Source organism: Mesoplodon mirus (genome assembly GCF_964341445.2).
Source record: "Mesoplodon mirus genome assembly, chromosome: 5".
Taxonomy (NCBI): Eukaryota; Metazoa; Chordata; class Mammalia; order Artiodactyla; family Ziphiidae; genus Mesoplodon; species Mesoplodon mirus.
Window position 1 is genome coordinate 41384611 of NC_138980.1, and position 24253 is coordinate 41408863.

Below are 24253 nucleotides of genomic sequence, written 5' to 3' on the forward strand. Positions count from 1 at the left end.
TGTCTGAAGTCTCACGGGTAAGTGGCGTGTCTTGGGGGATCGGACCTGGGGCAGAGAAGGGCTTCCTCACCCCTCAGCACACACTTCCGCTCTGCTGTTGAGGGCCTGGCATGTGCTGGGCACTGTCTCACCCCCTTCTTATGCATGATTTCATTTAATCCTTACACCACTCCCGGGAGGCGAGGCAACCATTCCCCCACTTTGCAGAGCGGGAAACCAAGGCCTGGAGAGGTGGCAGAGCCCAGGTTCAAGCCCAGGCCGGCTGCCACTGAGTGCACATCCTTAACCACCAGGCTGGTGCCTCAACACGTGTAATTTCCTTTTGGGCGGTGGCTGTGGCTATTTGGGGATGGGGGAGCCTGGCTGCCAGTGAGGCCAGCTGGCAGGGGGGAGGAGGGGCCCAGATGGCAGACCTGGCTGGGAGCCCACAGACCGGTGTCTGGACTGGCAGGCTGAGCCCAGGCCTGCCCTGACCCATCATTGCCAGCCCCGGTTCCTTGGGGACCCTCCTGTGCCCTGAAGCGTCCTCCACTCCTCTGCCCCCACCTCTACCCCTGCGGTTGGCCCAAATACCAGACAGGGCAAATCTCAGCTTTCCCCCAAACATTCCTCGCTCCTGTGGCCCGGCCCAGGCTGGCCGAGGTTACGCAAGCAGAGCTGGGGAGGTGGCGGGGGGGGGGGGGGCGCGGAGGATTGGGGGGAGGTGGGTGGGACCGAGGGGACAGGCTGGCCTGTCCTCATCACCCCATCCGGCGCCTGCCTGCCCTCCGCAGGGCGGGGAAAGGGTGGGCCAGCTCCCCTGAGCCCCTGGGAGAACAGGCTGGGCGGGGAGGGCGGCCAGTGCCAAGAGATGGGGGGCGGTGGCGGCCACAGCAGAACCTCCAGGAGGTGACCGCCTGCTTTCCATTAGGGAGCCCTGGTCAGCAGTTCCGGCAAGACGGCAGACCTGGGGCTGGCTATGGTAAGTTGGGGCAGGGGAGGGTCTGAGGGTGGGGCCTGCCTGCCCGCCCCCCTCCATGCGGGGATGCTCCTGTCGCCATGGTGACCCGGTGCCCAGCCTGGGGACACCCTGAGCCGTCCCTCAACTCCCAGTGGCTGAGCCTACTGCTGTTGCCCCTGCTGCTGCCCGGGCCCCCGCCCGCCCTTGGAATGGAGGACGCCTCATTCCCCCACCTGGGGGAGAGCTTGCAGCCCCCGCCCCGGGCCTGCCCACCACGCTGCTCCTGCCCCCGGGCTGACACAGTGGACTGTGCCGGCCTGGACCTTCAGGTGTTCCCGGACAACATCACCAGGGCAGCTCAACACCTCTCCCTGCAGGTGGGGCCTTGGGTGGGGGGGCAGGGTGGCTCCCAGGGGAAACGGGGAGCCTGGGGAGTGGTTGGGTTGAGGGTGATGGGGTGTGGGGTCCACGTGCAGGGGTGAGGCATTGGGCGTGAGGGTCTTGGCACTGATGCAAGTTGGCCTTGAAGAGGGTGCAGGGCTCTGTTTGTCTGGTGAGAGGAGGTGGGGGCATAGATATTGGAAGTGGGAAGGGCTGAGGGTTTAGGGGTGTCGAGGAGGTCAAGGTCTGGTGATTACGGGGTTGCTTGGGGTCAGCGTGGCGGGGCATTTGAGATCAACTGTAGGGGTGCATGGGGCACTGGGGGCCACTCTCTTTTTGGTTACAGGGTTGTTCCGAGGTAATAAGGCATTTGGGATCAAGTAGAGGGTGATGGGGTGTCAGAGCTCACTGCTTAGGCTGATGGGAAGCTGAGAAACAGGGCCCAGGGTCACGGGGGTCAGGGTGTGAGCATCCCCCTCCCTGCCCCACAGAACAACCAGCTCCAGGAGCTCCCCTACAACGAGCTGTCACGCCTCAGCGGCTTGCGGACCCTCAATCTCCACAACAACCTCATTTCCTCCGAGGGTGAGAGGGACAACGGGAGGCGGCCCCTCCCCACCACGGTCCCCGCTGCCCTCTCCCTCCCCAGCTCGGTCTGTGGGCAGGTCTGTGGCAGTTCCCAGCACTGTCCTTTGCTGAGCAGGATGGAAACTCAGGGGATGGGGGGCAGGGGCTGTGGCTTTTGAGGACGTGGGGGGCGGGGCCTGGAGAAGCCTCTGCCAGTCCCTGGCTGGGTGGGAGCACAGACTGCGCCCTGCCCCCACCCCACACCAGCGGTCCCCTCGCTGCCCACCTCATTCACAGGCCTGCCTGACGAGGCCTTTGAGTCCCTCACGCAGCTGCAGCACATCTACGTGGCCCACAACAAGGTGAGCCCCCCTCACACACACACACACACAGGGGTGCAGCGGGGCTGGGGTCATATAGCACAGAGGGTAGATGGGACAGCGGGCGGTGGGGTGCGGGAGGGGGGCCACCAGGACTAGTGCGGCTCTGCTCCCACAGCTCTCTGTGGCCCCCCAGTTTCTGCCCCGCTCCCTCCGTGTTGCGGATCTGGCTGCTAACGAAGTGACGGAGATCTTCCCTCTCACCTTTGGGGAGAAGCCGGCGCTCAGGTAGCCCCTGGCCCAGCCCAGGCCCCGAGGGTCTCAGATATGCCTGAGGTCACTCCCCACCCTGGGGGGGTCTGGTGGGGAGACAGGGCCCTGGATGCTCTGTTTGGAGAACTCAAGACTGAAGCAGAGAGCATGCACGCTCACACACACACACACACACACACACTCACTCACACTGAAGGTGGCCCTGAGCTGGGGTGCGGGGCGGTGGGGAGGCCAGGGCGGGGCTGGTGGCCGGAGCCTGGCTCCCCTCAGGTCCGTGTACCTCCACAACAACCAGCTGAGCAATGCGGGCCTGCCCCCCGACGCCTTCCACGGCTCCCAGGCAGTCGTCACCCTCAGTCTCTCCAGCAACCGGTTCAGCTATGTGCCGCCCAGCCTGCCGTCCTCGCTGGAGCGGCTCCACCTGCAGGTGCCCCTCCTTCACCTCACCATCCCCGAGTCCCCACCTCCCTGGGCTCCCTGCACCTCTCCCGGGGGACCCCGCCACCTCCTCGTTATCCCAGTAGTCAGAAATGTCTCTGAGTCCCTTCCACTGGCACTGGCCGCTCACAAGCTCTCTGTGGGCAGCCTTGCTCAAGCGAGCCCCTCGCCCCTTACTCAAGAGCCCTCTGTGGCTCCCCATTGCCCTCTGTCCCGGACCCTCAGTCTCATGCTCGCCCCCCTTCCCAGAACAACCTCATCTCCAAGGTGCCCCGAGGAGCCCTGAGTCGCCAGACCCACCTCCGTGAGCTCTACCTTCAGCACAACCAGCTGACGGACAGCGGCCTGCATGCCACCACGTTCAGGTGGGGCCTGGGGACAGGGGGTTCGGGGGTGCGGCCTCGTGCCGGCAGTAGGGGCTGAGGATTCAGCATCTGGGGGCCCCAGGCCTCCATCCCCCACCTCTGTATGACTCCTAACTCAAGGCCTCACTTGGTGAGCGCCTACGATGGGCCAGGCTCAGCCAAGCACCTGGCAGCATCCCTGTCTCCAACCACCCTGGGCCTCGGTCCTACTACCCAACGACACGGCTGCCACATGCACATCTCAGACCCAGAACTCTGTCCCGGTCACCCCTACATCTAACCCTCAGGCTGGAATCTGCCCTGATCACCCCCAGGGTTACCTCCCACCCAGATCTCTCAACTCATCACCCCCAAGTTGGAATCTCCAGCTTACGTCTCTCAGGACCAGTCCTCAACACCCCCCACCAAGATCCATCCGGCCCCCCACTCTGGGTGCCCAGCCCGACGCCGACCCTCTCTCTCCTGCCAGCAAGCTGCACTGCCTCGAGTACCTGGACCTGTCCCACAACCAGCTGGCCGCGGTGCCCGCCGGCCTGCCGCACACCCTGGCCGTGCTGCACCTGGGCCGCAACCGCATCCGCTGGGTGGAGGCTGCCCGGCTGCGTGGCCTGCGAGGGCTACGCTATCTGCTGCTGCAGCACAACCAGCTGGGGGCTGCAGGGCTGCCGGCCAGGGCACTGCGGCCGCTGCGGGGCCTGCACACGCTGCACCTCTACGGCAACGGGCTGGACCGCGTGCCCCAGGCACTGCCCCGCCGCCTGCGGGCCCTGGTGCTGCCCCACAACCGCGTGACCACGCTGGGTGCCCGCGATCTGGCCGCCACGCCCAGCCTGGCTGAGCTCAACCTGGCCTATAACCGCCTGGCCAGCGCCTACGTGCACCGCCGGGCCTTCCACCGGCTGCGGGCCCTGCGCAGCCTCGATCTGGCCGGCAACCAGCTGACCCTGCTGCCCTCTGGCCTGCCCGCCAGCCTGCACACCCTGCGGCTGCAGCGAAACCAGCTGCGGGCCCTCGAGCCTGAGCCGCTGGCCGGCCTGGACCAGCTTCGGGAGCTCTGCCTGGCGCATAACCGGCTGCGTGTGGGTGACATCGGGCCTGGCACCTGGCATGAGCTGCAGGCCCTCCAGGTCAGGGGTGGGCTGCTTGGCCACACTGAATGCCCGCAGGTGTCCCCACGGCCCCTCCACTCCCCGGCCTGCCTGCCCAGCAACTCCCCTGCAAGGCCCTGAGATGCCAGAAAGAGAGTTCCCACTGCAGGCCAGCCCTGGGGTGGATAAGACAGATCCAGCCCCCAGGCCTTTGCCTGTGCTGCCCCTGCCACCTGGTCCTCCACGACCACCCCTCCACCTCCCCAGCTTCTAGCTCTTTCTGAGCGCTGTTGATGCCACATAATTTAGGCCATCTGTGGGTGCCAGGCACTATTCTAGGTCCTGGAGATGCCACTGGGCACAGAAGGACACAGCTCCTGGCCCCTGGCACAAACATCCTAGTTAGGGAGAAAGCAGTCAGCAACAATCATAAGCAAACAATTGTTAGAAGGGCACAAGGAGGTAAAGGAAGCACCATCTTTGTGAGGGATTAACTGAATCAACGGTTCCCACAGCAGGCAGGGACCCTGCCTGTCTGGGCCCCCACCACCTAGAACAGCGCCTGCCCCAGAGGGGACTCAGTTTACCTCCATTGAGGGCAGGATTTGGCAGCCACAAAGTAGCTGAGGGAGGGGGCAGAAGCACCGGGCTGGGAGGAGAGCAGTTTGGGGCTTGGCTAAATGCGTGGCCAAGGGCCTGGGGCCGCCACGGCGCCATCTCTGCCCGCCTGCCCAGGTGCTGGACCTCAGCCACAACGAGCTGTCCTTCGTGCCCCCCGACCTGCCTGAGGCCCTTGAGGAGCTGCATCTGCAGGGCAACCGCATCAGCCACGTGGGCCCCGAAGCCTTCCTCAGCACGCCCCGCCTACGTGCCCTCTTCCTCAGGTGCCCTAAGGGTGGCAGGGCCAGGTGGCTCCAGGTGGACAAGGGAGGGCTGTGGGGGACGTGAGCAGGCCTGGGGGGACACCTCCCCTCAAAAACGCCCTCACGCCCACCTCTCGGTCCAGGGCCAACAGGCTTCACATGACCAGCATAGCACCCGAGGCCTTCCTGGGCCTCCCGCACCTTCGCGTGGTGGACACAACGGGTAACCCTGAGCCAGTCCTGGTCCAGCTGCCACCCACAGCCCCACGTCGGCCACGGGCAGAGGGCCCCTGAGCCTGGAGGGGCCCAGTAGAGCAGCCCAGACACCTGGGGCTCTGCTGGGCTGTGGACTAAGGAGACAGCGCCCAACCTGGGGCCTCGAGCTGGCTCTCCCAGGCCTGGAGAGCTGGGCCCGCCTAACCCATGCTGGCCAGGATGCTGGGACAGGGGTGCCACCTCGACACACAAGGAGCCCAGGGAGAGACTGAAGCGTGCAGCTCGCACACTGGGTGTGCAGGCAACTCCGACCCTGCTGGACACTCCCCCACTGCCCGTGCAGATGGACACAGCAACAATAAAGCCTAGCCCGGGACCTCCCTCGCTGTCCAGTGGTTAAGACTCCGCGCTTCCACTGCAGGGGGCGCAGGTTCGATCCCTGGATGGGAAACTAAGATCCCACATGCCACACAGTGCAGCCGACAACAACAAAAAGCCTAGCCCTTTCAAGTGTTCACCACCGACCAGGTGCCCTTCAGCTTGTGGGAGGGGCTCTCATCTTCCCTGCGTCCAGCAGAGGCAGCTGAAGCTCTGGGATGCTAAGTGGGTCAGGCAATTTGGCCCAGGTCCTGTGGCCAGTGAGCGGCAGGGCTGGCTGTCAAGGCCCTGAGACACACACGGGTCACCAAGCAGCACCACGTATGACCTGACCACACATGTAAACCCAGATACGCCCAAGGCCACCAGCTGAAGAGACACTCGCAGATGCCCCCCAGGTGGGCCACAGACGCTCATGACACGTGCACAGGCCTTCACACACGTCCTCGCAGCAAGTGTGCGCATAGCACACATCCTTCACGGGCACACCCCCTGCCAGCCTGCTCTTCTCGCAGGCACCTCTCCATCAGCCCGCAGGGGAGCTGTGAAGGAGACCCAGTCCAGGCACTGAGGGCAGGAGCAAGAAACAAAGGCAGGACAGAGTGAGCCAGGTATGGCCTGGCTGTTTATTCCGTGTGTCAGCCCTGGGGGCCCAGCTGGGCCAGGGCAACCCTCTGGGGAGCCAGCTGGGCTCTGGCTGGCCTCAGTGGCTTCTTTGGGGTATGGGTGGGCGTCAGGGTTAAGGCTGGGGACAGGCTGGAACTAAAGTGCTTGCAGGGGCCCTTGAGGTTGGGTCCTAGCTGCCCTGCCACCTCGGAGGCAGGCAAGGGGCCGCACACCCCTGGGCTGTGCAAACGGACTCTCAGGGGCCCACCCGGTCAGGCCTAGGTGAGGGGCACACACAGGCGGATGCCCCCAACGTCCCCTGCCAGGGAGACTCCAGTCGCGCCAGGTGGGCCCAGCCGGGGGAACGTGTCCATCCAGAGCCGATTGTCCACTGATTGTCTGCTTGTCTGGTCTGAGGCTGTGGCCGTGTTAGCTCCTCCCAGCGCCGGGGCCTTGGACCCGCTCCCGGCTCTCCAGGGGCCGCCCGCCCCTTTGGCCCCTCACCTGCGGAGCCGCTGCAGCTGAGGGGAGAGGCCGCCGGGGTCAGGGTGGGGGGGACGTGGCCACAGCTGCCCACCCCGTCCCCAATACCCAAGCCTCTCACCTCACTCTCGACCAGGTTCCGTCTATACAGTGCCTCCTTGGCAGCCTCCTGGGGGGCCAACAGGTGGTCAGTGGGCAGCCCCTGGCAGCCCTGGCCCCCCGATGCCCACCCGCCCGGCCTGCCTGCGGCTCACCCTGCTGCCATCATTGCCCAGGCGTCGGGCGGCCTCTGTGTAGAACTGCAGTTGCCGCTCCAGCTGGGCCATGTACTCTGAGGGAGGGAGGGGGTCACGATGGGGCCCCCTGCCTTGCCCCTCCCCCACCTACTCATCCCTGAGATCCTACCCCGCCGGATGCTGGGCCCCCCCTGCTCCAGCTGTGCCCTCTGCCACTGGCTGCGCTGTATGATGTCCTGGTACTGCTGGGCCACCTCGGGGGGCACCGGCCGCCGTGCCTGCCTGAAGGCCAGGATCTGGGGGGGGGTGTGCAGAGGGAGTTGTGAGGGCCCTGCCCGGGCCTGCAGACCCCCAATCCTGCCCCACTGAGCCTTGCAGGATGGGTACCCACCTTCCGCTCCAGACGCTCTTGGTCGAAGGCCAGCACACTGAGGCTATGCAGGGGCCGGGCTGATCTATGGGGTTGGGGAGGGGTGAGGGGCTGCAGGGATCTCCCATCCCCGACCCCATTAATTCAACAGACACACTGGGCACTGGGGAACAGCGGGAGACAAGCCAGGCCCACCCCTGTGTTGCCGAGTCCACAACTTAATAGGGACAATGGTTGTACACCCAGGCAACTGTGACGCCAGGTGTCAGGGAGGGCTTCCTGGAGGAGGTGAGAGCCAGGTTGGGACTCAAAGGAGTCAGAGTTGGGCAGAGGAGCAAGTAGATAGTGTGGGGATAGGGGTTGTAGGATAGGGATACAATGCTCAGGACATTGTAACCCAGAGAAGCCCAGAGGTCAGTGAAAACTAAGTGTATCCATGAACCAACAGGAGGAAGTGGGGAGAGAGAAGGCTGGACATATTGACAGAGATCACAAAAGGTCTTAAAGATCAAGCTGAGGAGTTTAAACTAGATGCTCCAGGAGAAGGGAAGCCAGGAAAGGTCTTGAAGCAGGGGAGAGACATGCTCCAATCTGTGCCTGATGGGAAGTTGTCCAGGACAGGCTGAGATAAGAAGAAGGGGGTTCTCTCCAGCACAGCCGGGCCCAGCCACCTACCTGTTCCCTGGCTCCCTCGTAGGAGCAGGCACGGGAGGGGCTTTCCCTTTGGGCCCAGCAACCTGCTTCAGAGGACAGAACGAGTCTTGTGAGCCTTGGCCCCCTTGAACCAAGCCTCCCTCCTTCACTGGGGCTGCCGATGGGCAGGGCTCTCACTGTGGACACAGCTGCTGGCACAGGGTCGATGACCAGCCACCTCTCAGTTGTCGTCTCCAACTGCTGGGCCGTCAGTGGCTCCCGAATCCGAACCATCACCTCCAGCCGCCCCCCTGTGGGCCTGCGACCATCCAGGACCTGGGTGGGAGTGAGGGGAGCCTGTTAGGAAGCAGGCAGTGGCTGGAGGCTCAGGGCTGGGCTCAGGGAGACCAAAGCAATTTCCAAAATACGAGTCCATGGGTATAGCTGACACACCAGCTGCTCATAATGGAGCAGGGTGCTGAGGGTATTTAAGGCTGGGTAGCAGGGAGGTCTGGGGCTCCCGGGGAGGGGCTGGGTCAGCAGAGGGGACCCTTGGGGGCTCAGGGCAGGCAGCACCTGGGCGGTGTTCCTGAGCGGCACGGCCATACCGGAGCGTTCAGACGAATGTCCACCTCTCACCTCAAGGATCTCCCGAACCTCGCATGCTGCCTCCAAGGCGTCCAGCTTCAGCTGGGCTGTGCCCAGGACCCGGTCGGTCTTGAACAGCCCCCTGTGTGTGTGAGAGGGGACAGGATGGTTGGCCCAGGGAAGCTCCCCCTCCTCTAGAGCCCATGCAGCACCTGTGGCCCCAGCTTACCCCTTGTGGACCACTTCGAACTTGATGCCTTTGGTCTGGATGGCCCTTCGGAAGCCACGGTGGCTGCGGTTGATGCAGAGTTTGAACTGCTCCTTGAACTCTGCCCAGGGAAGGAGGGAGGGAGGAAGGAGGGGTCAGGCTATGGTCTCATGGGCTTTCGGAAGAGGGCTGCTTCCCGCCCAAGGCTCACCAGGGGAGTCTGTGTTCTTGATCACACTGGTCTTGTCTTTCTGAGCTTCTTCCTGTGACCAGACAGGAAGCGAAAAAGCTCAGGGGCTGAGGCTTGCCCTTGAACCCCGGCCGGACTCACTCCGGGGCCTGATGGGGCTTGAGCCCGTCCCTCCTCAGCTCCCCACATACCACATTGGGATAGGGGAAGTCGAACCGAACAAAGACATCCAGGTCACCGGGGGACAGCCCTGTGGGCAAATGAGGGTCAGAGCTGGGCAGAGGGGTGGACCCCACGGCCCCACCCCTGCCTGAAGCCCCCTCACCTGGAGGTGTGGGCAAGTTGATACCCTTCACAATGAACAGGAGCATGTCGTTGCTGCTGAGGTCAGGGAAGATCCTTCCAGGAGGGTGGGCAAGAGACAGAGGCACCTCAGTGCCACTGCCTGGCCGCCTTCTCTGCCCTCCCCCCAGTCTCTTAGGGCTGTCTCAGCGCCTAGGCTTGAGTTTTAGGACCAGACAGAATTCTTTATCCAGGTCCACCACTGGCTACCTTTTGAGTCCTTTCTCCACTCTGCACATACTTATTTGGAACTTACTCTGCACCAGCCAGTGGCCCTAGCTGCCGTGGGACCTTCTCTTTCTTTGACAGTATTTCTTGAGCATCTACTATATGCCAGCCAGTGTCTTCACTGCTGGGGATACAGAAGTAAATGAGGCAGACCCCATGCCTTTGCTCATGGAGCCGGGGCTAGAGCTGAGTGGACAGATGACCCATGAATATATAAATAAATTAAAACAGGGGAGAGAGTGGAGTGTGCTCAGGAGGGGCTGCTTTAGACAGAGTGATCAGGGAGGGCCTCTCAGGGGAGGTAACATCACAGGTGACTCTGAATGTCAAGAAGAGGCCGCTACATGGTAACCCGCATGAGAGAGTCTGAGCAGAGGAAATAGCTGGTGCAAAGGCCCTGAGTGGGAACACGGCTGGTGTGTCTGATTGACCAAAAAGAGGTCTATGTTGCAGGAGGTGAGTGAAGTGGGGACAGTGGGAGGAGATGAAGTGATAGGGAGCCAGGCTATGCAGATGTAGGGGGGCCGGGGTAAGGGGTGTGGGTTATCCTAGATGGTGATCTTAGGTTATCCCAGTGCCTGCACCTAATCTCATCTACAAGTGGGAAAAAAACAATCCCAACTCCCTGGGGTGTAAGAAGACGTAACAGGAGCAGGACCAAGATCACCATCCCACAGGCTTGCCCAGGCCTTTGGGACCAGGCACATGCCTGCAGTCACTAGATCATCCCCACTTCCAAGTGTGTCACTGTCAACACCCTATTGCCGTCCTTCACTCGCGTGTCACGTCTGCCTCAGGACCCCTGCACACATTGTGTTCCCACCAGCTCCCCAAACTCTACTCCAGAGGCAAATCCTCTGCTGGCTTCCGGGCAGCACAAACCCCTCTCCAAAGGGCTGGGGGGTCCCAGGGGCCTTACTTGATGACGCTGAAGGTTCTCTGCTCAAAGCGAGCAGTGGGTGTGGGGAGACCCCGGGCAAAGGCCTGCTTCAGCGTCTCCATGCTCCGCTTACAGTCCTCCGCCAGCTTCTCAAATCTGCCGGCAAGAGGGCCCTGCTCAGGTCCCGGGTCCCAGGGGCGGGCTGGGGGTGCAGATGTCTGGTGGGGATGGGGGCGGGGCCTCTTACTTGCTGGTTTCAGCGATGTTGCCCAGGTGGGTGAACTGGTTAGAGTGGTTCAGGCACATCTGAGGGAGCAGAAGAAAGTGAGGGGAGGGTTGGGGGCCCATGCCCTCGTAGTGACTTGGGCAGGGAATCCCCCTTCACCTCGTGCTGCTGCCTTATGAGCTTGGTGAGTTCACCGTAGCGCCGGACAGACTCCTGAGAGAGACCTGGGCCGGGCCGCTGGACCAGGGCGAAGTCGTCCTTGTTGACAGGGGCAGGTGGCACCTGGGGAGGACGAGGCTCATGAGGTAGGGTCTGCTGGTCAGCAAGGAGCAGGCCCACCCAGGTCTCTGCCGAAACGTCACCCCTCCTTAAAGAGGCCTTTCCTGACTATGGCTTCATCCCCTCTCTCTGTTCTTCCTTCTTTCCCAAGGAGAAAAGTAATGCTCAAAGAGAAGTGGATGGTCCTGCCCCAAATGGCAGAATCTGTTATCCATTTTCCTCCAAATCTGATCCCCATCCCCTCTTCCCTAGTAATGGAGTCCTGCCTGGGCACACAGCACACATGTAGTCTACATGTCCCAGTCTCTGCTGCAGCTAGGTGTGGCCATGTGACTCAGTTCTGGCCAATGGGAGACAAGCAGAAGTGATGACAATTCCATGTAACTTCTCATAGCCGGGATGCAGACAAGGCATCAAACCACTTTGACCATGTGGACAAGACCTAGGGTGCGGCAGAGCAACAAGATAAAAGAATCTGGGCCCTGAAGGGCTTTGTCTTTTAGAGACCAGAATGCCCTGAATGTTACATGCAAGAAACATAAATGTCTGTCTTGTTTCAGCCACTGTCTTGGGGAGGCCTATTTGTTTCAGCAGCTTAACCTGGATGCTGATTAATACACTCTAGGTCACATGGCTGCTAAGTGGCACGAGCCTGAAGGGTGAGTGCTTGGGAAGGTCCAGCAGGCCTAGAGCGTTCACCTTGGCGATGTCCACGGGCAGCCCGTTGCGTGAGGCCTCCAGCATGGGCTCCAGCCCCTTGGCCTGGCGCAGGTGCATCTTGGCACCCTCCACGTCATTCTTCTGCTTGGCTCGCAGCGCCGCCTGCAGGAGCTGCTTCCTGCGGCCCTCCAGGAAGGCCAGCTGCTGCTGGGCTGTGGGCACAGGGGTGTCTGCGGGTGCTGCCCAACCTGTGGCCAGGCAATAGGCAGCCCAGGTGGGGCAGGTGTACCTACCTCTGGTGGATGTGCCTTTGGGGGCTGCTTTGGCTGCTGGGGCTGATCCTGACTGGGCTGCCTTTGAAGGTGGGGCTTTGGGCTGGGCTGTGGGGGCTGCAGGGCTGTTGAGCTGCTGAGGGATAGAGAGGAAGTCAGAGCTTTCCCAGCACCTGTGATGAGTCCACTCCCCAAAGGGTCAGGGCCCGACACTGACAACACTGACCGTCTTAGTTTCTGTTTCCTCAGCACTGAACACAACATATGATCTTGTTCACACTGAATCTTTGCAACAGCCCTGGGAGGTAGGGACTATTACTGTGCTCAGTTTACAGAGGAGGAGCCCGAGGGTCGGAGAGCAAAACGACTTGCCCATGGCCACACAGCCAGAAGGCAGCAGGGCCCCGATGTGTAGCCGGTTCTTTCTGGCTCAAGGCCAGGACTGCTGGGGCTCGGCTTTGCTGCCACTCCCTTGCCTCACCCCAAGGCCCCGGCCCCTCACACCTTCTTAGGCTCCTCATCCTCTTCGTCCTCTGGGCCTTCATCCTGGTTGGCCAGCTTCACAGCAGTCTCTAGGACCCCCACCAGGCTCTGTTGGGTGGGTTCAGTGGCCTCCAGGCCCTGGATCGGGGGAAAGCCTGGGCGGCCAGTTGGGACCCAATCAGGAGGGAGAGGCCAACACCATAATGGCGGAGACTCAGGTTCCTCCCCCCCGATAAGGAGCCTGAGGCCATTGAGTCTACTTTGCATGTAAGAAAGGAGATGCTGCTGGTTGGGTGGAGATGGCCAGACCATTCCAACCTCCCTCTTGCCCTTCCTCTTGCCTGACCCCGACTGGGCCTTGACCAGACTCCAACAAGCAAGCACTGTGTGAGGTAGTGTGCTGGGCATAAGAGGTAGTCTTGGGCCTGGAGGGACTCCCACGGGACCAAGGTGCAGACACATAATTGCTCTCATGGGGGACACACGGGCAGCTCTGAGATCCCAGAGGAAGCCTCCTACCCACTGGGGGGCTGATGGGAGGCTAAGCAGGGATCTGTAAAACTGAGAGCTGATGACTAGGAAGGAGTTGAGTCAAAACAAAGAAGAAATGGAGGGAGCAGGCAGTGGTGGGCTGGTGAACAGGCTCTCTAAATAAAACCTCCTGATTTTTAGTGCTTGCCAATTTCCGTGGTATAAACTCTCCCATTGTGACTGATTTTAAGCTACCAACTGTCTAACAAGCTTGCAGAATTTCTGAATGTGCAAGCCATTGGTTCCCTGAGACTGCAGAGTTGGAAGGAATAGCACCTGCAAAGGCTCAGAGGTTAGAGGGGTAGGGGCCGGAGGCGGGGCCTACCTGGGGGCACAGGCAGCTCGGCCACATCCACAGCCCGTCCAGCCTTGTGAGCTCGGATGGCATCTTGGTATTGCTGCAGGGGACGCAGGTGTTAGGGCTTCCTGGGCAAGGTTTTGAGGGGCTGCCGACCCGCCCACTTGGTCTCCACACACCTTCACAATGCGCTCGTGCATGCGAGCCTTCCGCTGGTCCCCCTTGGTCTTCGCCTGAGCCGCGGCCACACAGTACCGCTCCATCCGCTGCTCCAGCGCCTCCAGGAGAGTCCTTGGGGGTGCAGGAACCTCTGGGCCAGACAAGGGGGTAGAGTTAAGAGTCTAGGGGTGGGGAGACTGTCTTGTTCTGGCTGGCCCACCCCACAGGGTCCCAGAAGCCTACCTGGCATGGAGGGCACGACGGCAGGAGTTGGAGGCTGTGTTGGCAGTGATGGTGGGTCTGGGGGCAGCTGGTCTGGGGGCAGAGAGGTCCAGTCCGATGGGGGGCTTGCTTGTGGCCGCCCTTTCCCCCACCAGGCTGGCCTGGCCTGAGGGTGGGGTCCCTGGGCCTGACCAACGGGGGCGGCAGCATTAGAAAGAACTTCGTGGAGGCCTCCAGCAGTCCTGGAGGGTGGGCAGGGTGGGGTCCTCACCAGCTGGAGGGGGCAGGCGTGACAGGTCCACAGGCTCCCCCCGGCTCAGGGCCTCCAAGACAGCGTCAAAGCTCTGGGAAAAGGAAGATCAGGGGAAGAGGCTGCAGCTGGGGGCCAGGACCCTGAGGGGAGTCCCTGTGTCCTGCCCACAACAGAGGACTCCCCGCTCTGTCCCTTCCTTTGCAGCAACTTGCTCAAGCCTCTTCCAGACACTTATGCCCATTTCACAGAGAGGGTAAACTGAGCCTTCAAGAGGTGCAGCAAACTACAGCTACGGAGTGACCAGGATTCAAATCTGTCTGACTCCAGAGCCCCTGTTCTTTGCCATCACACAATGTCAGGAGCATCCTGTCCTCTCCCTCTGACCCTGTCCGTCAGTCTGGGCACACCTTGGCCACGCGGAAGTGTCTTGCGGCAGTGGCGGTATCTCCCTGCTGCTTGGCGCGGAGGGCGGCCAGCTTGTACTCGCGCTGGCGGCTCTGCAACTGGACCAGAGGGCCAGGGCTGCAGGGACCTGGGAGGGGGAACAGCACGCAAACCATTTCTACTTAATTCTCACAACAAAGACTGTTCTTAGGCCCACCTTATAGATTTGAGAATTAAGGCTCAGAGAGGGGATACTGCCTCCCCAAGGTCACACAGCCTGAAGATGGCATGGTGGGGACTCAACCGCATGATTGTCAGTCTCTGGAGCCATTTCTGTTTTGCCCCCAAGAGAATTCTGGAAAACTTTATGTACCCTTACACATTTTTAAGTTGACATCGAAAACTTTTCATTTTAAGTTGAAAAAGTAGCAAGGGTTGCCATTCCCAGTGTCTCCAAATATTGACATTCGATAAAGAAAACCAACACACCACTCTTTTAAATCAAATGTATCCTAACTACTATGGTGATTTGAAACTCACCAATATTCCCTTTTTATTTTTTCAAATTGTGGTAAAATACACACAACATAAAATTTACCATCTTAACCCTTTTTAAGTGTACAGTTCAGTGGCATTAAGTACATTCACATTGTTGGGCAACATTCCCCACCGTCCATCTCCAGAACTCTTTCATCTTCCCCAACTGAAACTCCGTCCCCATAAACACTAACTCCCTATCCCCTCTCCCCGAGCCCCTGGGAACCCCCATTCTACTTTCTGTCTCTACGAATTGTACTCCTTTAGGGACCTCCTGTAAGTGGAATCATATAGTATCTGTCCTTCTGTGACTGGCTTATTTCACTCAGTATAATGTCCCCAAGGTTCATCCATGTTGTAGCAGGTGTCAGAATTTCCTTCTTTTTTAAGGGTGAATACTATTCCATTGCATGAATGGACCACATCTGTTTATCTATTTACAAGCATACCTCTGAGATACTTCGGGTTTGGTTCCAGACCACCGCAATAAAGCAAATACCGTAATAAAGTGAGTCACTCAATTTTTTTGGTGTCCCAGTGCATACAAAAGTGACTACACTGTACTGTAGTCTATAAAGTGTGCAATAGAATTATGTCTAAAAAACCAACGTACATACTTTAGTATAAAAGTATTTTGTTAAAAAATGCTAACTACCAACAGAGCCTTTAGCAAATTGTAGCAGTAACATCAAAGATCACTGATCACAGATCCCCATAACAAATATAATAATGAAAAAGTTTGAAATACTGTGAGAATTGCCAAAATGTGACAGAGAGACACACAGTGAGTAAATGCTGTTGGAAAAATGGCGCCAACAGACTAGCTCAAAGCGCGGTTGCCACCACCCTTCAGTTTGTAAAAAAACCGCAATATCTGTGAATCACAATAAAGCAAAAACTGGAAAAAACGAGGTGTGCCTGTATCCGTCAATAGACGCTGTGTTTCTTCTACCTTTTGGCTATTGTGGATAATACTGCTAAGAACACAAGTGTACAAATACCTTTCCACGTCCCTGCTTTCAATTCTTTTGACTATATACCAACATTTACTTTTTTTTTTTTTTGGCTTGGTAAAAATTTTTAATTTCTTATATAAAAAGTAGCAAAGTTAAAACTGACTGGGGAAAAATATGTAGAAAAAGGTAAAAATTATTTTTTGCTATTTTATTAGTTTCCTGTTGCTGCTGTAACAAATTACTGCGAAGTCAGTGGGTTGAAACAACACAAACCAACATTTACTATTTAAATATGTGTCAGGGTTCACATTTAGCAATCAGGAATTTCAGATCTTCTTTTGACTATATACCAACAGTTACTATTTAAATATACGCCAGGGTTCACATTTAGCACTCGGGAATTTCAGATCTTCCCTTATTTACATCCACGTCTCCCACAGAACTGTATCATAACATGATATATGTGGGTACTTGAAAGGCTTTTTTTGACAACCCCATCGTACATTTAAATGTACATCTATGCACTGTATCAGCAAAGTTGGGAAACAGGATTAAATGGCTTATTAAACAGTATGTTAGTTACAGTTTCAAACAATATGCTCAGTTTTTAGGGGAAGTATCCCTAAATTGAAAACAATAGGTACAATTGTCAGTATATTAAAAAAAAATACAATAGATACACCACCCAGTGTCCAGAAATCCTAGAAACACCTGAAAAACAGCATGCATTGTACTTTTTCAGACTGACAACTGGACCCACTGCTTTAGTTTTGGAGGACTTGTCGGAAGAGGTGTCTAAAACACCTTAACTTTTTTTAAAATTGAGGTATAATTAATTTACTACATTGTGTTAGTTTTAGGTGCACAGCAAACTGATTCAGTTATTTATATTTATTTATTTATTTATTTATTCTTTTTCAGATTCTTTTCCATTATAGGTTATTACAAGATACTGAGTACAGTTCCCTGTGCTATACAGTAGGTCTTTGTTGTTTACCTATTTTCTATTTTATATATAGTAGTGTGTATCTGTTAATCCCAAACTCCTAATTTATCTACCCCTCTCCCCAACACCTTGACATCTGATTGGCTTTGTTTACTGCCATCGCAAGTCTCTGTGTTATAGACTTTTTCTTCCAGGATAGAATTACTGTTACAATTATTATCAGCATGAAATTGAGCAAAGCCTAAATATATTGAGCTTTTTTGACAAATAATTTTTATATACTAAGAGTAAAGTTTTATCGGCAAGGCAGCTCTTGCTGACACGGTGGTGGCTGGGTCCACCTCCTAAGATTTATCTCTTGTTTCCTTGTTTATTCTTATCCTACTTTCCTTTTTTGTTTTTAATATGTAGAGAAACCTCCTCCACATCAACAAATAGAAGGAAAGAGACAGTCTTATTATTGTGATGTCACGTGATTCTCAGAGCCCCTGCCCAGCTACATACCAAAAACTCCATTATGAAAAATTATTGATGATTTCAGCTGAGAATCTCAGGTGATGATTTCTGATAGTCGTCCTTGAACTTTGCCAAAAACAAAAGCTTAGAAACCAGCCTGGCTGCAGAAGGATTTAGAGACCAGGGGTTCACTTTCTGAACCCCAGGCCAGTGTTTCAAGTATCTCTTTGGTTCCCACCAGGGCAGCGTTTGCCCCTGGGGCAGATCCCCATGTTCCTTTCCTAAAGGGGGAGAAGGGAGGTTGGGGGAAAGAAACTTCTTGGGAGGTGCATCCTCCAGCAGGTGAGTTTTATAGGAAAGACAGACAAGCTGAGGGCTTGGGAATTATTCACTCAAAACCCTATGTGCGGGAATCAAAAAATCTACAAACAATAAATGCTGGAGAGGGTGTGGAGAAAAGGGAACCCTCCTACACTTCTGGTGGGAATGTGAATTGGTACAGCCACTATGGAGAACAATACGGAGATTCCTTAAAAAACTAAAAATAGAGCTGCCATATGATCCAGCAATCCCACTCCTGGGCATACATCCGGAGAAAACCATAATTTGAAAGGATACATGCTACAGGGTGAAGTAAGTCAGGAAGAGAAAAACAAATACCGTATGCTAACTCATATATACGGAATCTAAAAAAATGGTTCTGAAGAACGTAGGGGCAGGACAAGAATAAAGACACAGATGTAGAGAATGGACTTGAGGACATGCGGAGGGGAAGGGGAAGCTGGGACGAAGTGAGAGAGTGGTATGGACATATATACACTACCAAATGTAAAACAGATAGCTAGTGGGAAGCAGCCGCATAGCACAGGGAGATCAGCTCGGTGCTTTGTGACCACCTAGAGGGGTGAGATAGGGAGGGTGGGAGGGAGACGCAAGAGGGAGGGGATATGGGGATGTATGTATACATATAGCTGATTCACTTTATTATACAGCAGAAACTAACAAAACGTTGTAAAGCAATTATACTCCAATAAAGATATTAAAAAAAAAAAGGATACATACACCCCCAACGTTCATTGTAGCACTATTTACCACAGCCAGGACATGGAAGCAACCTAAATGTCCATCAACAGAGGAATGGATAAAGAAGATGTGGTACAGGGACTTCCCTGGTGGCGCAGCGGTTCGAGCCCTGGTAATGGGAGGATCCCACATGCCATGGAGCAACAACGAAGCCCGTGCACCACAGCTACTGAGCCTGTGCTCTAGAGCCCACAAGCCACAATTACTGAGCCCATGTGCCACAACTACTGAAGCCCACACGCCCAGAGCCCATGCTCCACAACACGAGAAGCTATGGCAATGAGAAGCACGTGCACTGCAACAAAGAGTAGACCCTGCTCGCCACAACTAGAGAAAGCCTGCTCGCAGCAACAAAGACCCAACGCAGCCAAAAATAAATAAATAAGTAAATTAATTAATTAATTTAAAAAAAGAAAAAAGAAGATGTGGTACATATATACAATGGAATATTACTCAGCCATAAAAGAGGACAAAATACTGCCATTTGCAGCGACATGGATGGACCTAGAGATTGTCATACTGAGTGAAGTAAGTCAGACAGAGAAGGACAAATATCATATGATATCAGTTATATGTGGAATCTAAAAAAAGAGTACAAATGAACCGATTTATAAAACAGAAATTGAGTCACAGATGTAGAAAACAAACTTACGGTTACCAGGGAGTAAGGCGGGGGAGGGGGGGAGGGATAAACTGGGAGATTGGGATTGACATATACACACTACTATATATAAAATAGATAACCAATAAGAACCTCCTGTAAAGCACAGGGAACTCTACTCAATACTCTGTAATGACCTGTATGGGAAAAGAATCTACAAGAGAGTGGATATATGAACATGCATAACTGACTCACTTTGCTGTACAGCAGAAACTAACAGAACATTGTAAATCAGCTATACTCCTATACAAAAAGTAAAAAAAAACCTAAAAGGTCTTGAGATTTTGAACATTGCCGATGTGAAAAAAAATAGAGGTCATGATTAAAATTACAGTGACTAATAAAATAATGTTGTGTTTCTGTAAGAAACAAACAAACCCCCCCCCCAAAACCCTATGTGTGGGAATGTTACTCTGTCATAGAAAGGAATGGAGTTCTGACACACACACTGCAACATTATGCTAAGTGAAGGAAGCCAGACACAGGAGGGCAAAGAGTGGACTGACGATTCCACTTATGTGAAATGTCTACAGAGGCAAACCCATAGGGACAGAAAGTAGAATGGTGGTTACTAGGGGCTGGGAGAGAGAGAATGGGGAGTTAGCATTTAATGGAGACAGAGTTTCCGTTTGGGGTGAGGAAAAAGTTTTGAAAACAGAAGTGATGACTGAGCAATATTGTGAATAAGCCAAATGCCTCTCAATTGCACATTGAAACATGGTTAAATAGCAAATGTGTTGCTAAATATATTTTACTGCCACCACACACACAAAACCTCTCTGTGAGCTCATGTCCCCCCTGGAAAGTAGGCTCCGGGGAGGGAAGGGTGTTAAAAATATCTAACAGTCAGTGTCAGGCCGGCAACCCCACAGAGCGCCCTACCACTTAATAAATACCCGGCCCATCCCACATCAGCCCAGCCCTGTCCTTGGCCTACCTGAGGGCAGCTGGGGCTTAGCAGAGACCAGGGACGAGGCTGGGGCAGTTGAAGGAGGACCCTCCACGATGACCCGGGAATCTGGGGCCGGTGGGTTCGTAGGGACCGGCTGGGTGGGTGCTGGGATGTGGCTGGGCGTAGCCACTGGGCCCTTCCCCACAGCCACAGGCGGCGGGATGTCCCCTTCATCGATGGCTTTCCCCTTCTGGACAGAGGCCAGCAGGTTTTCAAGTGTCTGGGAGAAGATGTGAATGTGGGTTTGGGAGGGGCCTGGAGCTGGGTGGTGAGGTCCCAGCACCCTCCCGTCTGCCCGCTCACCTTAAGCCCCCGGTCGTAGCGCCGCATCTTGGCACCATCTCCGGCTTGCCGGGCGCTTTCGATCGCTGTCTGGTAGAGGGTCAGCCTCTCCTGCAAGGTGGCCTCCAACCCTGGGCTGGGGGTTGTGGTCTTTGGCTGTGGGAGGGGCCGAGCACACAGTCTGGGCAGTGACCCCACTTGGGCCTGCCCTGACATCTTCCTTGGTTGAGTACCCACTGTATACAAGGCATGTTGCTACCCTAACACCAAAGGGGCAGAAATCATCATCCCATTTCCCAGGGCAGAGAACTGGGGCTCAGTGGCATCCCGCCACCTGAGCGAGGTCCCATGGCTGAGAGGGGAAGAAGAAGGACTTGAACCCTGGGCTGCAGGGACCAGTGTCTTCGGAGGTATACCTGGGCCACAGGAGGGTGGGACTCCAAAGCCTTCTGTTCCTCCCCAAGGACCTCATTCAGTTCCGCCTAGAGGGACACACAGCCAGGGGCCAGTCGTGAGGGCCTGTCAGACGGGGCAGCAATGGAAGGGAGGTCCCCTGCCCCATCCTGGGTGCTCACCAGCAGGTCATCATCAGCCTCCACATCCTCCTCGTCCGTCCCCTCCTCCTCATCCTTGTCCGGGTCTCTCATGCACAAGCTGGCCATCTTCTCAATGGCCTCCATGGGCAGGGGACCTAGAGGCAGGGGGAGGCCCCAGCTGGACCGGGATCCTTCAAGAGTCCCCAGTCTCCCATCCTGTTCACCCACGGCCCCAAAAAATAGGGTAGCAGGTGGTGGGGCAGCATGTCCCCTTCCTGGCCCTTCATGGCACCCCATTGCCCTCGGGCCAGCCAGGCATGATCCCCCTCCCCGCCAATCTCCCTGGTCTCATCTCTTCCTTATCCCGCCTGAGTTGGAATCCCAGATCTGCAACTTTCTCACTGTGGGACCTTGGGCAAGTCACTTCACCTCTCTGGGCCTTAGTCTTCACATCTGTTGGATGGGGACAACAATAGTCTCTCCCTCATAGGTAGCTTGTGGGGACTAAAGGTAAAAGAAGCTCTTAGAACAGCATACTGTCAGCATTTTGTTGTTCATGTTATTCTCGTTATCCGCAGTATCCATGTGCTATAAAGTTGCTGCAAACATGGAATGAGTGAATACTGAACCATTGTCCCTGGAGGAAATACAGCATTAGGTTCCCGTGAGCCTCTGGGGCACATTTTTGTCAACCAGCCAATACATAACCTTGTCTTATGTGTGCTTCTATTTAAAGATACCGTATTTAATATACACTGTTGATTCGCTAACATTGAACTCGAGGCCAACACCACTATAACTCATGCCTGAATGAAGCTTATATAGAAGGTACATCCCAGCCTTCTCACGCTTAGGAACAGGAGACAGCACTTCAGCACTACGCTTGGGGGCCATATGGATTCACAAAATCACCAACAAAAAGCACAAAAAAGAGAAAAATGTGGCATTAAACACACCAAAGAAAGGACACTTATTTATGCGCTGAGACAAGAAGGCGGAGTGTCGCCTCAGCTGGGAACGTGCACATCGGGTGACTCAAGTTTTCTGCAGCTCTGTACACTTCTGTGAATAACTGCAAAAGTACTATAAGCACTGATTTGGGGGTTACAAATAAATTTAAGCTAGTAAGTGAAATAACAAATTCAGAATCCATGAATAACGAGTATCAACTGCATTAGCTAGAAAGTGTAAAGGCTCCGTCTGCCCCGAGCTCCAGCCCCACCTGACCACTGCAGAGTCCCCTGGCCCCTGCCATCTCCTCCAGGGCCTCTGCATGTGCTGTGACCCACCCTCCAGAAGCAGTCCCCCACTCTTCACCTGGCTCTCCCCACTGCAGGTGCCTCCTCCGGGAATCCCAGTCCAGCTCACAGGTCTCCCCAATTGCTCTGTGCCTTCCCTATCCCAGCCCCGATCACGGAACAGTGGGTTGGAGGACATGACACATCCTATGTGAAGTGCCTGATGAACACTAGAAGATTAACTCCTGTGATGTAAGTGTGGTCATTATTCCCATTTTACAAACAGGGAAACAGAGGCCCACACAGATGCTGGAATTCATCAAGTCACACAGCCAGTAAGTTGCAAAGGTGGGATTCAAATCCTCATTCTGGGTCCAGAGTTGATTGCTTAACTCTTACCCAGACTGTGGATGCCAGAAGGGCAGGCACCTTCTCTGTTTCCATTTCACCATCGCCCCAGAGCCCAGCTCCAAGCCCCGCCCACAGAGGGAGCTCAGAAAATGTTCAGGGGTGTGTTGAGAGTCTTACCTTTGCCTTTAAGCTTCTCCAGGGCTTGGGGCTGGCCCCCCACCAAAGCCAGGAACTCAGCCTCCAGTTCCTGATCGCTAACTCCCTCCTCAGGGATCATCAGGCCATCTGGGGAGAGGTCAACTAGCAGGCCCAGCTGTGGGAACAATGGGGGTTCAGTCAGACCTTGGGATGCACCCCAGCTAGCTAGAGGCAGCCATGATGGACCTGGAGTCCCCTTGGAAGGAAGGGAACCCAGAGCTGGGGAAAGTCATTTCCCTGGGGAGTGCCAGGAGGCCAGAACAGGCCCAGAATACAACAGATGTCCCAAGGTGGGCAGGCCCTCTGGCACAGATCAACATGGGGCAAAGGGCAGCTAGAGAGACCCAACTGCCCGCTCTGAGCCCACACCCATGATGTGCTGCTAGCCAAGGTCAGTGGGGAAGGAAGGCCCCACACCCTGCCCCATGGCAAAGCCACTCTGCACACCTTCGTTTTTCCTTTCCAGCATCTTTTGCAGAGCGAGTCATGAAGGAAGGTTGGAGGCGTCAAGAGCAAATAGAAGCCCAGACAACGTAGAAGTTGGAATTGGGAGCTTTGCTGTGTAACATACCTGTCTTCCTATCCTATCCTGGTTAAGGACCAACCATGATGTGATAATATCAGGTTGAAGTACACAAAATTACCCCCCTTTCTTTGGATCAAAAATGGCCAAATATTGGCAATCATATATGTCTCCATCTAATAGTAATAATGATGATGAAAACACTTATTGAGTGCTATGTTCTAGTACTTTCCATAAACTATCTCAATGAATTTTCGTGACTATCCTGTGACATAAGGACTCTTAGGGGCTCCATTTTACAGATGAGGAAACTGAGGCTTAGAGTGGTGAAGCCAAGTGTCCAACGTGTAGAAGCCAGGAGGAAACTTCAGGTCACTCAGACTGTAATACCTGGGCACTAAGTTATGGCCTGAGCTCCTTCCATTAAAGCTGAGAAAAATCAAACTCTCCCAGTGCCTGGGGTAAAGGCAGTGAGGGAGGGAGAAGGGGCCCAACCACAGTTCAGTGGGCTCATGGCAGCAGTTCTGGATTTGTGCTTAGCTCTGGCCAAGCATTTAATCCTTATGACCTTGGGCAGGTGTCTTCACCTCTCTGGGTCTCAGTGTCCTCATCTGTACAATGGGGATAAAAGAGTCTGACCTGGCCAGGCTGATGCGAGGGTTCCACGAGTGATCAGGCCAGGAGACCCATAACTGTCTTTCTTACCCCAGGTCCGAGGCCTTCCCCTCCGGGACTGGAGCTGCTGCGGCAACAGGTGGCCCTGAGCCCTGGGAGGGCGCTAGAAGCTGGGGAGCAGGGGCCAGTAGGCCGCACTTTGGGGGTCTTACTAACCAGGGGGGCGGGGACCGGGGCTCACCTGGTGTGGAGATCTGGCTCCCCTGGGGGTGGGGCCCTCCCTTGAATGTGTGACAAGGGTGGGAAGGGTCCCCTGGGCCGGGCCGTGGGGTACAGACTCACCTGGCGGGCGGTGGCGGCTCCTCGGCCCGGGGGTCCCGGGGGTCCCTTCCTCTTGTGCATCTTCCAGGTTGGATATTCGGACCACCGGACCCCTGGCCTGGCCTCCCCCGGGGCCTATGGCCGCGCACGAGCCCTTCCTGAATCCCACGCCCCTCGTTGGCGCCCCGCGACCGCCGACCTCGCGCCCTCGGCCCCCCGGGTGGCCGCCCCACTTCCG

At 55.9% G+C, this 24253-nt stretch overlaps 2 protein-coding genes across 5 annotated transcripts; one reads left to right on the forward strand and one right to left on the reverse strand.

Moving 5' to 3' along the window:
• The first annotated feature begins 736 nt into the window (after window positions 1–736).
• Window positions 737–5817, forward strand: PODNL1 (podocan like 1). The gene is given in 11 exon segments (XM_082623383.1): window positions 737–785; window positions 911–961; window positions 1093–1317; window positions 1813–1906; window positions 2186–2364; window positions 2366–2496; window positions 2752–2908; window positions 3169–3284; window positions 3754–4411; window positions 5108–5256; window positions 5379–5817. Coding segments are annotated over 10 exon segments (1863 nt in total). The 5' UTR covers window positions 737–785; window positions 911–958; the 3' UTR covers window positions 5530–5817.
• Window positions 5818–6427: 610 nt separating this feature from the next.
• CC2D1A (coiled-coil and C2 domain containing 1A) lies at window positions 6428–24208 on the reverse strand. 4 transcript variants are annotated; one of them, XM_082623035.1, is made up of 29 exons: window positions 24037–24208; window positions 22536–22671; window positions 20809–20924; window positions 20650–20715; window positions 20255–20389; window positions 19937–20171; window positions 14384–14508; window positions 13995–14067; window positions 13745–13816; window positions 13522–13652; window positions 13370–13442; window positions 12535–12668; window positions 12052–12163; window positions 11798–11970; window positions 10979–11101; window positions 10841–10899; window positions 10633–10749; window positions 9469–9542; window positions 9335–9393; window positions 9165–9216; window positions 8975–9074; window positions 8797–8887; window positions 8356–8493; window positions 8200–8261; window positions 7546–7609; window positions 7324–7450; window positions 7173–7249; window positions 7040–7087; window positions 6428–6956 (listed from the first exon to the last, which is right to left on the reverse strand). In XM_082623035.1, exons 1-29 carry the CDS (start codon window positions 24094–24096, stop codon window positions 6936–6938), a joined length of 2853 nt encoding a protein of 950 aa, XP_082479161.1. In that variant the 5' UTR covers window positions 24097–24208; the 3' UTR covers window positions 6428–6935. The 4 variants fall into 4 exon arrangements, with proteins under 4 accessions (XP_082479161.1, XP_082479159.1, XP_082479160.1 ...); XM_082623033.1 differs by having other exon boundaries at window positions 8200–8264; XM_082623034.1 differs by having other exon boundaries at window positions 12052–12166.
• Window positions 24209–24253: the final 45 nt, after the last annotated feature.

Coding starts and splice junctions, on each gene's coding strand:
- CC2D1A (XM_082623032.1), bottom strand. CDS start 24,096: ATGCACAAGAGGAAGGGACCCCCGGGACCCCCGGGCCGAGGAGCCGCC. Junction 12,669..13,369: donor CGAGCTGCCTGTGCCCCCAG/GTAGGCCCCGCC, acceptor CTGGCCGCCCAG/GCTTTCCCCCGATCCAGGGC. Junction 7,610..8,199: donor ACGAGGGAGCCAGGGAACAG/GTAGGTGGCTGG, acceptor CCAACCCCATAG/ATCAGCCCGGCCCCTGCATA.